This window comes from Hyalella azteca, unplaced genomic scaffold, assembly GCF_000764305.2.
Source record: "Hyalella azteca isolate HAZT.00-mixed unplaced genomic scaffold, Hazt_2.0.2 contig4805, whole genome shotgun sequence".
NCBI classification, from domain to species: Eukaryota; Metazoa; Arthropoda; class Malacostraca; order Amphipoda; family Hyalellidae; genus Hyalella; species Hyalella azteca.
In genome coordinates this window covers 12,855-28,440 of record NW_025935016.1, presented here as the reverse complement: position 1 = coordinate 28,440, position 15,586 = coordinate 12,855, and the positions used below count along the sequence as shown (strand labels likewise).

The following is a 15,586-nucleotide window of genomic DNA, read 5'->3' as shown; positions in this document are numbered from 1 at the left end:
CGCACGATGCTAACCTTCGATTGAATACATTTTTCAATCTGGCTAAAAAAATTAATTTCGAAACAGTAAATTGTGAAAATAGATTCGAAAAATAGCAGAAATTTACAACGCACACTGATAATCACGGGAACATTTTTAAACGCGACGCCACAGATTTTCCACTCGTCTGATTCGTGTGGATATATCAGGTCGTAAAAATGTGCCTGGTCGTCTACAGACCGCAACTATCTATACTACCGCTAACGCAGCGTCGGTACAGGCGTAATTACGCTGAAGCGCCGCCCCTACGGCGGCCTTACGGCGGCCATACGAGCTTTGGCGCGCTCTACGTGACTTGTGTTATGGAACGTGACTTTGTTGACGTGACTTTGTTATGGAACGCTTGGTGGCCGTGGTGTTATGGAACGCTTGGTGGCCGTGGTGTTATGGAACGCTTGGTGGCCGTGGTGTTATGGAACGTTTGGTGGCCGTGGTGTTATGGAACGCTTGGTGGCCGTGGTGTTGTGGAACGCTTGGCATCGGCGTTATTATGAGACAGTTGACACTTGTGGCGTTATGAGACGGTTTACTTCTGTTGCATTAACGTGCGTCACTAACGAAAGAATTAAGATTCATAGATGGATGTCCTGAATTCGAACTCGTAACTTGTTCATGTTCAATGAATCTCGTATTTGTGAATAACTTGGTATCACTCTTTTGCGTACAAACTGCCGCATCTTAAATCATATATTTTCAATTTATTTCTAAAATAACTTTTCTTGCTGTAATTGTTCATATTTTGCTCAACAGCTTTCAGAATTGCAACATAATAAACCTTTGAATTGAAATAAAAAAATTCTGAAGATACAGGTTAGTTTAATATAAATAAAATGCGGATGTGGACATCCGTGGGCCGAATCTTCTTCTTCCAGATCACCGTTGTTGTGGTGAGTATTTTATCAGTAAATTTTTGCGATATCTGGCAAGCTTATTCTTTCCGTCATTGGAATATTGTTTTTTTTTTGGCAGGCTACCTCATTTCGTCATTGGCGTATTGGCTTTTTGACATTAGCGTATGGAATGAATAAGGATAAATAATGCGTTCAGATGTAACCAAATGTTCTTAAGCTATTTGGTCGTAGAGTATAAGTAGTTTATCAAAGCTATTCTAAATTGCTTCTGATTTGCGGATACAGAGATATAAATGGAACTAAGTCTACGGATCAACATTGTCTGGTTTAAAATTTTTAAAGAACCGATTACGGGAATGTAATGTATTTATTTATTAATATTTAATATATATAATTATAATCAAATTCAAATAATTCAATTTAGCATTCCAAGGAATTATCTTGTCTTGCATGAGCACCTTCTTGTCATGTACTGACATGAATTCGGATATGAATAATTCATACGCTTAGTTAGTGTATTCTATATAATACTAATAGGCTTTATTCTCAACAGATGGCCGACATCGGCATGGGAGTGAAGGAAGGACGAGCTACGCCTTCGTTCTACAAGTTTATACGTAAGACCCATGTCGGTTTACGAGTTAAATAATGCATTGTTATGTTGTGTTAAATAAATGAAGTTAGCAAGCAGCTTAAATTAAACTTATAAACGGGAGGCTGATATGCACATTCGCTCATTAATTGGAATTTGAAATAATCGGAATTAGATTGAAGTTCTCGACCAAATTCAAAAATCATTTGAAGACTAGAACTATTCTTATGTGAATATGCCGATTGCACTTGTATAGAATATACAATCACACGTTATAGTTTATATGAACTATACTTGAACGATGAAATATATTTAAGTGGAATCTGCTTCCGTACTCATCAATTAGTATCCATTAGCAATTAAACAATTATTAGAAAATTTGTACATATAATTATCAAATATTCAGGGTGCGTACTGATATTTCGAAAAAAACTCCATGACTTTTCTATGACTCTCCATGACCATCAATATAATTTTCCAAGACTCGTACACGACAGGTTCCAGACTCGTATGCGACTCGTAATTTTCCAGACTCGTATGCGACTCGTAATTTTCCAGACTCGTATGCGACTCGTAATTTACCCTCGCCGCGCAGTCTTGTGGCGTCAAAGTCCTCGAGTCTAAGGTGAATATTATATCGTATAGTTAATCGAGTCTTATAGTTAGTTAGTCTTAGTCTAATAGTTATAATAGTTATAAGTTATAATAGTTATATCGAGTCTGGATAAGTAACCCTAAGGGTTACTTATAACTTAACATAACACAGTGATGTCGGCGCTGAGGCGTAGGCCTGATGTGGCCTGTAGCCGATTTTTACTTTCCGTGCCTTGTTCACAGAAGATCTAAAATCGTGTCATTTGACCGGATCTTTTCATGACTGACGATAGTTTAAAATAGCTACTAGACTTCGATGATTACATCGTCTAGTTAGGATTACTTAGCCAGATGGGTTTTTAAGTTATCTTGAATGTCTAGTGAGGTTTTCGAGTCAAAGGTGAAGATCATCCGACCAATTAAAATTATTCATATTGACAATTTACAAATATTTTTTAAGGATCTACTGAGATTGAGTTTTCCGATTCTAGGGTGAATATTAAATCAAATCACTATAATTATTAATCTTAAAAAAGTGTTAGAATGTTCAATGTGTCTAATGAGTTTGCGGTGTTGGAGTCAAAGGTGAATATTAGGCACACCGGATAATTAGTGTTCTTTATCTTGAAAAGTTCTTAAATTTTGTAAAATGTCTAGTGAAGTTGAGCTGTTGGAGTACAAAGTATCCATTTAAACTTTAAAATACAGTTATAACTTTATAAAAATATATAATTTTAGTTTGAACGTTGGAGATTAAATGTGAATTTAAGCGTAACCACATTTTTAAGTAAATGTGAATTTAAGCGTAACCGGCAATCTTACTTACATATTATCGCATTTAGATACACATTGCCTATGCACAAGCGAACTTTACTTTGCAATTTTAAAGTAATTCTAATTTGCGGTAAGGTGATGTCCCTACAATCGATCGGAAGGTGATGTCCTACAATCAAATTTTTATTTGTAATTGCAGGAGGATAACAGCACAGTTTATGAGGTGCAGTTATACATTCAGTTCGACCGATGGGTGCAGCAGGTGATTGATGAGCAGGTGCCCATCAGGTGTAAGCTGCCTCACACTGAAGGCCACCTACACCCTCAGGTAATTTCTATGGTGTAGGCTAACTGTTGTTGTATTTCATTTATCTTGGATGCATAAAAAGCTGTCTCATAAACCTCTTCATTTTTTCTTTAAAAATTGAATTGAAAATTTAGTCCACTCCGCTCCTTTGAAATTAGTATATTTTTAAGGCAGTCCGTAGTTATTTTTGACTCAAGAATAGAACATCGAAATAACTCTGGCTTAAATGAAGAAAATGATATTTCTACAACCGTAGAGTTGTTAATTCATCAGTTGGCTTAGATTAAAATCGAAAATTATGTTTCAGGACTGGAAGACTGGCATCTCAAAATATGAAACAAAGGACGGATTAAAGCTCTTGAAAAAGAGCATAAAGCTTGACGCCTATGAAGCTGTTTCCAAGCCAACAACGATTCCACCCAAGTTCATTTTTAAAGACTACGATAACAGCGTCATCATCCAAACAAATAACGACGAAGACATGCATAAAGTATCCCGTAATAATTCCAAGGGAGAAGACTTTGATTTCGATAAGTTGTCTGAAATAACGAAGGATGTAAGCCACAGAGAAAAGCTCGTCCAAAGTCAGAGCAGCCGACAGTCCCCGAACGCGGTAGTGTCTGAGATCAAAATAAGTAACTCCCCAAACAGCGAAGAAACTCAGGCTATGGTGGCTTCCACCCTATTGACTGTTTCCTCCAGAGTCAGGGATCGACTCATGAAGGGAAAAAATAGCTTTGATGATGCGGCAGCGCAACCAACCGGCAACTCACAAAATAACATGGTTGCCCCACGCGACGACGTGGCCCAAGTTAAAAATTTATCGTTCGTTGACGAGGGCAGAAACAGTAAAAATGATGAGATTAAAGAACGTCAAAAACTGTTTAAAAACGAGGCGTCGTCCACAGATGAAACTCAACGCATTCTGAAACACATTCTGTCACAAACAAATAGTGGAAAGAAATCTGGAAAAATTTTGAGCAAGAGTTCGGAAAAGAGTGATGGGAACGAAGTTGAAATGATTGACGAAAACGAAGACTCACCGAACGGGATAGAAAACTGGAAATCTCTGACCGATTATCTTGACTTGGACTTATGGCGTGAGTGTTGACAGTGTTGTAGTTGTAGCGTCGATTAGGCCAATTCTGACCTGTCATCGACTGTAAAAATCACAGAATTCTCACACCTTGCTGGGGCTTTGTACCCGCAACTTACTGTTCCAATATTCTCCAAACCACACGGCTACCTCGCAGGTTTTATGCAGAGCGTTACACTAAAATGGGACTAAACCCGCGACTCATAGCCACAATCTTGTTTACACTGTACTTTAACCACTCTGTAACTCTGTTATTATAGTTTGAAAATATGAATTTAGTCACCTTCTTAGAATGTGAATGTCTGCCAGCCGTTTTGATGGGAGGTCTGTGCTCTAGATGCTTACAGCATAGCGTATACATCTTCGGCATTGAAGAAATAGGCCTATTTAGGCCTGTTGACGATTCTTGTACTTTTCGTATCTTGTTCACTGATGTAAAGACTGGCCTTTTGACCAGATATTTTCAACCGACATTGGTTTACTTCATCACTGAACTTTTACTAGTTCCGTGGGGTGCTAGGCATTTCAAGACTGAAGATATACTTTTGCATAGCATTGTCCTGTTTATTGTTGAAGGCATTCTTGAACGTACTCGGAGCGTTGTGAATTCAACCAAGTTTAGAACTTATGCAAATCATTTAGAGCTAAAATTTGCATGAATGAACTTGACAGTAAATTAGGCCGTGTGTGCATCCTAAAAATTTGTTTATTTTGTTGAAGTGTTATTTTTTACCTCTCATTTTTTTACCAGCCGTGCACTCCGATGAAGGATGAATGTGAATATTGTTTACATTATACAAACAAAACATATATGAACGTATGAATGTTTTTGTAATAGTTTTTAGGATATAAAGCTGCCTGTTCTGATTAACACTGCAATGTTCTGCACAGTTTTAATATATAAACTTGATAATTAACGAAGCAAATGATGTTCATTGCAGATGCTGTTTCAGGACTGGAGCAGGAGCCAGTGTCGGTGTGGCTTGAGATCCTTCGTGGTGAAGGAACTGAGGGTAGATTCTATGGGCGAGGGTATAAATTATTCAACTTTTACTTATGATATTTATTTTCTTTTCTCGGTGAAAAAACACTCACATTTCTTGAAGGATAGCAATAAGCCTGATATTGATGCAGAGGCTTATGAAGAAGTGTCTCCGCGGTCTGCCGCTCAGCGGAGACCACGAATTTTCCTCGTTTTTGGAAGAGTTTTGGTTTGGCAAACTTACTTATACTTTTTTATGTCAAGAAACCAAAAAACATTAGATTAAGCTCATGGATTCCTAGTAGCATTAGAAAAAATATGATAAAATGCAGTGAATTAATCTCTTTTACCCACTCAAAAGATAATAAATTCAGTCAACAAATTCCTATCTTCATTCGATCAAAAAATATTAAAGCAGTCAATAAATTTCTTGTATTTTATTCCCAAGTAATAAATGCAGTCAACAAATTTCCTTTATTCATTCCCAAGTAATAAATGCAGTCACCAAATATCTTAATTTATTCCACAAAAGAAAAAGAAATGCATTCAGGACCTGGGGCCATACTTTCAAAAAAAGTTAAGAGATCGTAAGTTCATCAGCCAATCATTGACGGGCTTTCAAGCAAAATCCACCAATCATAGACAAGAAAATAGAGCTTAAGTACTAACGTTAACTTACGAGTTTTGAAAGTATGGCCCCCGAACAAGTGACGTGACCGCAGGCAGCGCTGCGGTGACAGGGCTGCAGGTGGGGGACGACGCGACGTTGGTGGTGGGGACCCGCACGTCCCCGGGGCTGACGAGCCTCGTGACGGAGTGCCGTGCACACGACGGTGCTGGGGGAGCACGGCAGGACCTCACTGACTCCAGGGGCTGTGCCGTCGACCCCGCCATCATGCCTCGTCTCAGGTGATGAATATTTATGATGACTATTGCACGGGAAGGACGTCTTATAATTTTGCCATATGATTTGTTATGCTTGTAGTACGTGATTAAACTGATTGTTATAGATTTTTATGAAACCTTTACTAATTATAAATATTCCCAACTCGTCTGATGTTAAATTGAATGAGCATTCATTTAACTGACTCGCTGCTTCTCCATAGATAATTCACTCTACTAAGGTTTAATTCATTCTTGGCTTCCCCACGGTAATAATACAGCACCTCACGTGTACCGTGCTCGTGTGTCTCGGCACGTGCCCCACGGTAATAATACAGCACCTCACGTGTACCGTGCACACCAGTCCACGTGTCTCACGGTTAAACATGATTATTCGTCATGACATGAATGTTTTTACTGTCAACATGTATCAGGAGGTTAAGATTATTAATAAATTGTTTATATTAACCTAGATTAAAATCGCAGCTTGCGTGATGAGAAAGAATTAGCTTAAGTATCGACAAAGCAACATTTGAGACGCAATTAAAAGTTCATAATGACTTTATTAAAAAAACGAAATATATTTCCAAAGTCCTACGTATAACTCCGTACTGCGCCTGTGCTACCCAATCAGAAAATGCTGCAAAGATTATTGAAATCGAACAATGTTACTATGCATGTTTCTTTTTGTAAAGCATTTCAAATTTTTATGGATATATAAACGTTTATATTTAACTACTTATTATACAATGAGGATGTGTTTTTGGCCTCTCGCTTCTTTTATAAATACATATATTGAATTTTTAATTTTTTCCTAGTAGTGACAAGTCACTGACAATAGCGTTAATCAAACTGGTTCCAAACTGCCCATTTTGAGCCTTGAATTCTAAAAAAATACATCTGAAAACACAGGTAAACTTCTGTCAGAAAAATTCATAAAAAATTTTTGAATGAATTTCAGTCCAACTGCGACATGTTGGTGGGGAGAGAGAAGACTCCCCTCAAGAAGCGCCTGGGGAGACGAGGACGAAAGATGGGGGAGGTCGTCGGTGTTGGGGAGTATGAACCCACAGACGTCCTCGTTAGGGAGGCCTTCGGGGTGAAGCAACCCCGGGTGAGTGGTTCTGCCTAGTACCCCACTAGGTGGGAAGCATAATAACTAGCAGCCATGGTACCCCACTAGGTGGGAAGTTAATAACTAACAACTATAATATCCATCTAGGGGGGAAGCTAATAACTAGCAGCCCTAGTACCCCACTAAGTGGGAAGCTAATAACTAGCAGCTCTAGTACCCCACTAGGTGGGAAGCTAATAACTAGCAGCCCTAGTACCCCACTAGGTGGGAAGCTAATAACTAGCAGCCATGGTACCCCGCTAGGTGAGAAGCTAATAACTAGCAGCCCTAGTACCCACTAGGTGGGATGCCAATAACTAGCAGCCCTAGTACCTCACTAGGTGGGAAGCTAAGTATCAATGATGTAAATTCTGATTAATACCGCCACTATGTACGTTATAGTAATCGCTTTGTAGAACAATATATTAACTTAATATATTCTTATAAGCACTTCATAGATTATGCTTATAGCTCTATAGTTCATCATGATAGATTTTTAGTTTATTATCATCATTGAAAAAAATATTATCATAAATCACATGAATATTATAATCGGTTCATAGATTTCTGTAATGGCCACATCAGTTATAATCATTGCTAGTTTTCTACGTGCAGCGAACTCCATGTATTTCAAAATTTCGCTGTAATCACTTTTTTTGGCATAATTTTTCCTATGTATTTGCTTCATTTTTAATAGGGTGGTCTTGCGCTATCCATCGGCCTTCAACTTGACGAATTGGACTCAGAAAATTCCACACACGAAATTACCAACTCAACCTCCAGCGGCGTAGCTGCAGTTAATGATATAAGAATGCATTCAAGTGAAATACTAACATCAAATGCCACAAACCTTACAAACATCACTAACATCAGTCAATCACAAACATCAATCGGAGAAGTTCTACCGATTGATGCTAAGACAAAACTTGAACCAAAAACCCGAAAGGACGGAAGGAAGATCCAGAAGTCGTTCGGNTTCTACCGACTGATGCTAAGACAAAACTTGAACCAAAAACCCGAAAGGACGGGAGGAAGATCCAGAAGTCGTTTGGCATGATCGTGGACAGGATCGAAGTATTCAACTCAGTTGAAGTGACGGGTCCTGGAATAGAAAATGAGCCCAAGAAACTCGTGAAGCAATACAGGCTGCAAGCGGACGAGACCGTCGGCAAGGACGAACTGCTCGGGTGAGTTTCGAAGGGGGAAAAATGTACGTTTTGATGTTCGCACGAAATCAATTTATTTACTCATAAAATTTCAATGAATGCATCCTTAGGTGTAAATTAAGAATTGAACTTTAATTTTAAATTTAACGAACTCTCATTCTAATCACGGACATGACATGCTAACATTTGCTTCGTTTATGGTAACGGTAATCATACGGGATTATAATATTAATCGTTTCTTTGGACCGGTCTTCAAGTATTTAATATTACTTTATTACATTATAATATGATTCACTAATCACGTGGATTATCTACCCAGATTTGGACAAGCAAGGGTCCTATTATTTCTTAGTGTAACATTTGAACGACTCCACTGTTCACTCACAGCGGAGACATGTTCTGCATCGCATCTCAGAAGCTGGTGGCAGCGTTCGGCATCCTGCTTGCAGTGTTGGTGGGGGCCTTGCTGTTCGCCCTCTACACATGTGTCAGGCGCAAGCTCCTCCACATCAACAGGTCGGCAATAATGTGTAAAAAGCAAAAAAAAGTAATCCTGATCGACAAATCCATAATGATCGCAAGGTATGGAAAGCAAAAAAGTAATCCTGACCGTTAAATCAATAATAATCGCAAGGTATAGGAAAGTTGTTAGCACTGTGACGATAGTTTGTTCTAAAATAGTCGTAAGCTCTAGAATGATCAGTAGGTATAGAGCTAGAGCTTATGAGGTAATGTAGAGCTTATAGCCGGCGAAATGGTCATAAGCTCTAGCATGACTGCTAGGCCAATTGTCGTAAGCTCTGTGATGATCGCAAAGTTCACATGGTTGTAAGCTCTATGATTATCACAAGTTCTATCATGGTCGTAAGCCCTGTGATGGTCACGGTATACAGTATATACGATGGTCGTAAGATCTAGGATGATCGCAGGGTAGTTGGTCGCAAATTCAGTGATGATCGCTATGCCTACGATGGTCGTAAGCTCTAGTATGATTGCAAAAGTCACCATAAATATCACCTCTACAATGCGATCGAACGTTAACACCAAGATAGAAATCGCCTGGATTTCATGTGTGCGTGGAGGTTGTGGAGGTTACTTGTTCAATTTAAAATATGAGAGGTGAAAGTCTGACGTTTGAATAGTGAAAGTCTGATGTTTTGACTCGAAATTTTTGAATATTTATTTTAAACTTGTCCCAGGCACTTAAAAGTGTTCCTATTATAGTTCTTATTTAGCAGAACTAGCTAACATTAAACGTGAATCAGCTGTTCTCGTCAAGCTGTGCGATATTTTTGACTTTGACACGGTTTGGACTTCTGTAGAATTAACAGATTTATTGACACACTAAAATACTGAAATGAGAAAATATTGTTCCCTATAAATTGAGCAGAAGTAAAAATCTGTTTTTTTTTCAATTATAAATATATGTTACTATCAATATAAAAATCACTGCCGATTAATAATTAAAAAAAAATATTTTCAGACCCAAGACTCCCCTAGGGCTGGCACGAGGGTACGAGCGTTCCATAACCCAGTCCCCGACAGTGGGGTTCAGCCCTCAGTTCCCCAAGGGTCATTTCCAGCAATCCCCGGCCGCTATCATCGCTACAAGGAATTACTATCGCTGCCACCGCTAGGCTTTTGATGGGTAAATAATACAAGTTTTTTATAGTAAGACAATTTATAAAATTTACAGAAATTAATTTAATTCATTTTATCCGTACTTCAAAATTAAAGCTAATGAATCAATTATCAAATGAGCTAAAAAATTCATTACAAGGAAAACCATTTTACCTCTTGGAAAAATTCTAAATACAATTAAAGAATATGGGCCTGTTTTTTCGTAAAAATTGTAAAACATAAACATTAACCCGAATACCCAAACTTTTCTCTCAAACTTTGAAAATTTCGTTCTAATATTATCCATTTTTTATGTAACACTTTGTCAAATAACTTTCAGTGGATTACATCTAAAAAATACAGTCTTAAACATAAATCCTCAATTCTGCTAGCCATCTGAATGGGCCTTACGGTTAGGTATGCTGCACTAAAATTTGCCATTTTAATTGCAATATCCAGCTGTTTGTTTTGCATTGGTCAGTTTTTGTGTATTAGTAATATTGCGAATATTTATTTATTGCATTTTCTTCGAAGATGGTTCAGCTTGGTAAGGATATTGGATTTTTTTCGATCCTTAGTTGTTGAGATGTAAACCCGAGAAAAACATTTTCGAGATTTAATTCTCATAAGTCTTACAGGATATTTCTGAAATGACCCTGGCCAAGTCGATAACATTTTCCAATATCTATTTGGTTAATAATTTGGCATGAATGTTTTATTATTGCGCATCTAAATAATTTTTCGTACTGCAAAAGTATCTAGATTTTCTCATGAATATCGTTTTTATATTTGTTTGTAGTAAAATTTGTGTTGTGAGCTGCGAAGAATTTATAAGTATATGTTTTTACTAAATCTAATACTGATCGTTATCTGAGCCTAGTTCTGTCGGCAAAAGCTTGGGAGAAGGCTTGTTGTTGTCGTTTTTCTTGCTCACGTTTCTTATCAATGAGCTATTGATGTCCGTGATAAAAAAAGCTCAAGTGGATGCATTTTCATGCCTGAGTCTGGAAAACTTAGCGTCTCAGCGCTGAAACTTGAACTGTAACTCGAACTGCTGAGAGTTCTTACTATCTAGCAACTGTCGATAACGCCCGGCCATGCTAAGCAGAGAATTTTTACCCTTCAAACCCATTTACAAAACAATATTTCTGTCAAAATTCCGAGGCTAAGATTTTAATAAATTTACTAAATGATTTTTTTAAAGACGGCAAGGCTCACATTTTTCGAATATGCTAAAGATTTCTCTATTAATGGTACCTATGCCAAGATTTTACTGAATTAAGTAAGTGATTGTTTTCTGTATTAAAATGTCCGCAAGCTAGAGATTTCAATAAAATTTCTACGATTATGCTAGCAATTTTTTGAAGTCCAGATTTGATAAATATTGATGATAATAAAAAGTAAGAAAATCATAACCGACAAGTTTTAAAAATTCTAATTCTTATGGCTTAGAAGTTCCTGATGGTAAAATCGATTATCACTTATTTGGGCGCAGAAGTATTTGAAATTGAAAATTTTGCATTTATTTTGCAAAAAAAATATTATTAACAAAATCAACATGAAAATAAGGCTCTTCTTTCATTTGTTCCGAAAATCGTTCTATATATAATTATGTAATCGAGATGATCGCTTAAAACATTTTCGCTTTTAATCTTTCCAAAGTCTCACGACAAAAAAGAACACGTTTATTTTGAATATATGAGTAGTGGCTTAAGTGTCAAGAATTTACATAACTAAGAAAGCACGGTTCTGGTCTTTTGATTTGTACAAACTGCTTCTGCATCACATTTGGAGCTTGAGCAAGACTAATCTATTTACGTAGGGGCTGTGAAAAAATTTGCATAGCTACTTTGTTAAGTTTTTGGATAACGCTATGATATTATAGTTTACTAAGAAATTTGTTAAGTTTGTTCGTTAACTTGAAGTTAGGAAGTAACAGGTTGTATTAATTTCGTTGAATATAATTTATAATATACAAGATTTTTATTTTCATTTATGTAATTTTAAACAAATTTATTTAGCACATGTAACCGATTTGCTAACCCTTATTTGTGATCGGGATGCAGCCTGATCTTCTATAAATTTTCGAACTGAAAGGAAAAAGCCAATTGGATGAAAAATTTAGCCAATTTTGAAAAAAAGCCAAGATGCACGAATTGTGTCGGATGGGCATCTGAACCGCTGATTGAAATCTAATTATTGATAAGGCGTTGTTTTAATTTATTTTGACCACTGTAGCCGCAGCTCATTAGTTTGCATATTATGTACTTTGAAATTCTCATATAGCCATGTGGCAACACTTGCTAGAATAAGCAAATTGCGGACACTTATCTCCGCCGGCCACTCTTGCTCTGTCCGCGAACAGGATTGTTTTACCTGTTCAGTGTTCCTAGTTCATATTCTTTTCGTGTTTTTCTGGTATATTTTTGAGATTCTCTGATATGTATGTCATAACCTTGCCAAAGTTTGTATTATGTAGCCATTTTTTCGTGTTTTTGCTGATTTATTCAATAATTGCAACTGCATGATCGTTCCTTCACTATTAAATGGAGAAACTTGGTATATAATTTTTGAAACTCCTATTGAGCCTAGAGTCAGGAGGTGTAACTTGTGCTGAACAGTTCTAGGCGTAGCGTCTTTTGAGGAAGGCGTTACAACCACGGAATTGATCATAAAAAATTATTGAAGTCAAGTTATCATGTTCTGTTTCTTGATAACAATTTAAGGCGGATATGCAACAGGTGATGGATGGTATGTCGATTGTGACTTTTAAAATATTGTTCTGTGCTGTACGTTATGGATGGAGGCGCAGTGCTGTCGCGCGGGCCCAAATATTCATAAAGTATGAAAATATTATGCTATTAGATGAATCTGTATTACACTTGTGTGATTGGCTGGTATGATTGGAATCTTTAACTACGATTGGCTGCATATAGACCTATGGTGATGGTCAAATTTCTGAGCTCGCGGCTGTAGGCATCTTGACCTACGTCACTCTTACGTCACTCACGCTACCCCACTGCATTCAGGGTAGGCATTCAATCATACGTAAGACTGATGAAAAGGTGGAAAATTCGGATTTATTTCTATTTACGAATCAAAATTGTTACAAATTATCTGATTATTTGATCTGAATAATTGAAATTTATTATTATTATTGTTAAATATGATCATTGAAAGATATAAAAACGTGAAAATAAGTACGAAATGCCAATAGTTTCATTAAATTTTAAACGAGTAGTTTTAATTTTACGTTACAATTTGATAGTAGCTGCCCGTTCACTTGCTATATTCCTCGTCTAGCCTCCTTCACGCTACACCAAAGTAAAGTTTAAGGAAGGCGCTAAGGTTAATTGGGTAAAATGTGGGAGGGAGGGGGAAGGTTAAGCCATCTCTTTGCGCGGGAACCAGAGTGTGGGTGGATCCAGAATATGCACTTACAGCCTATGCCTGCAGCCACAGGTCATTCTGGTGTGTAACTTGATGTGAAGAAGTGCTCCTAGTTAGCGGGGGTGGGAAAATTAAACTGGCACACCAAACGTCCCTTAGTTATAAGGTAGACACTTACATTCGACTTAGGCACGGCGTAGATTCCGAAATTGGTAGCAGTTTCCAAACAGAACAATGTTACAGTATATTGATATACCCAATCCGCAGCGTCTATCGCATGCGAAAAAATTTATTTCTACTTCGCATGATTTTTTATTTTCGTTGTCTTTTCATTTTGATATTAGTTGGAAATTTACTAAATTTCTTTTGAAGCATAGAACAAAATACGGAAATATTGTTGCTGTTGCTGTTTTAGAAAGGTTTTGGAAACTGAATGTATGTAAACTTGTGTATATATAGGTAAATGCAAGCAATTTATTAACATTTCTATTAGGTAACAGTTGACAATGATGATAGAAACTGTACGAGTTTGAAGATGAATAAATTTTTTTTAAAACTTTCTAAGCTTATTGAATGACTATAATTTTAATTACATTACTTTCTGAATACACTTAAAAAAATTTAAATTCTGACGTTTGCGGACAGTGAAAAAAATGAATTCACTCAATACGGCTGACTTGTGCGGTTTGATGGAAAATCAGAAGCTGACAGCTCGCAAAGGCAACTTATTCCTTCGGAGCAGATTGCTATAAGAGAGTGACTGATAAAATTTTATAAGACTTGACGAATGTTGCAATCGTATTTTGGGATTAGTCTACTAACTAAATCCTGCAAATTCATTGTAATTAGTTCACCATCAAATTTTTGAAATCTTGGTTAAGCTGGAGGGTGATGTTGAATTTGGTTTAGTCTGCCATCCAAGTTATTTCATTAGTTCGAACAAAATTTTTCAACTTGCTGTTGTGGCGTGAATTCTTTAATTAAAAGATTATATTCGTAAATTTCAGATAATGATACCTTGACTTCAGTAAAGATAAAGCTAGTGCATGCGTCGTCGGGTAAGTACATAGGAAGAGGATAGTTTAAAGTGTCGCATATTTGTTGATAAAATTGAACATAAAATACGATAGAAAAATGAGTGGAGAAAAGGACCAGAAGAGTGAACAACAACACGACGCCCGTCGAGACAGCGATCCTGACATCGCAAACCTCTCCATTTCAGAATTTGACTTCGTCAGTTCCTACAATGAAGGTGAGAAGCTTTGTTTCTGTTGGTACGGTGGTAATTAGGAATGTTATTGCAGAAAAAATAATAATGTTGATTGGTTTATAACTTATCAACTCTGATTAAATCACATATTGTTGAAATTGTAATCGTAACTTATCATTTATAATGTCCGCAAAATAGATTTAAAAAATGTAATCATGTTCCTTTGAGAATAATTCTTGAATCGGAGCATATTTTAATTGAACTACTTTGAACGAACGAAACCTTACTTCTCAAAATTTTCTAAAAGTGAATGCTATTCAGGAAGTTGAGCGTTCGAATGAATTATTGTTTCTGCATACCTTACTGCATACTTCAATATAAAATTTGCTTGGCAAATTTTAGGATGCGCCATCTTATGTCATTTCATTTATAACTGGCTTATCTACAAACAAATATTATTGATCGGCTCTACTGCACAAACTAGCGCTGGAGTTGAAAAACGTAGCAGTTTCGCTTACATTCCAATTAGTTTGGCATGGATAAGTAATCACTTTATCTGATGCATTGATCATCATTATCTTTAATTTATATTTTTAAGGAAATGGTCGTTGGAAAAGCCTGGTATTTACCCCACAAGATGCGCTACTGCAAGTTTGATCTATTAACGAAACATTGAATAGTAGGAAATTGTCGCACGAAATTTAATCATTGATCAGCTACCCATACGATTTTCTTCTTACGAACGAAAATACGAATTGTTGTAGCTAACAAGCTAACTTTTAGGCATTTTCAGGCAAATTCGTAATTCTGGTCACTGTCATTTGCTATGCATAAATAATTTATTAATCTAATTTACACAAAAGATGTTCAAATAATTTTTTTATGGATTTAACGAATTGAATTAAAATTGTGTATAGTTCATTATACGTGTTAGTGCTATTTTGAACTGCACACGGGAATTTTATTAAA

The 15,586-nt window shown here is 36.7% G+C and overlaps 1 protein-coding gene across 1 annotated transcript; it reads left to right on the top strand.

Moving 5' to 3' along the window:
- Positions 1 to 2,059: 2,059 nt before the first annotated feature.
- Positions 2,060 to 10,062, top strand: LOC108671819 (the record flags this gene model as incomplete). Its single annotated transcript, XM_047880170.1, has 12 exons — positions 2,060 to 2,107; positions 3,050 to 3,178; positions 3,465 to 4,257; positions 5,195 to 5,266; positions 5,958 to 6,137; positions 6,246 to 6,286; positions 6,399 to 6,443; positions 7,079 to 7,231; positions 7,929 to 8,130; positions 8,208 to 8,418; positions 8,785 to 8,913; positions 9,881 to 10,062. Coding segments are annotated over 12 exons (2,157 nt in total), but the record flags the coding sequence as incomplete, so codon positions are not given.
- Between the last annotated feature and the right edge of the window lie 5,524 nt (positions 10,063 to 15,586).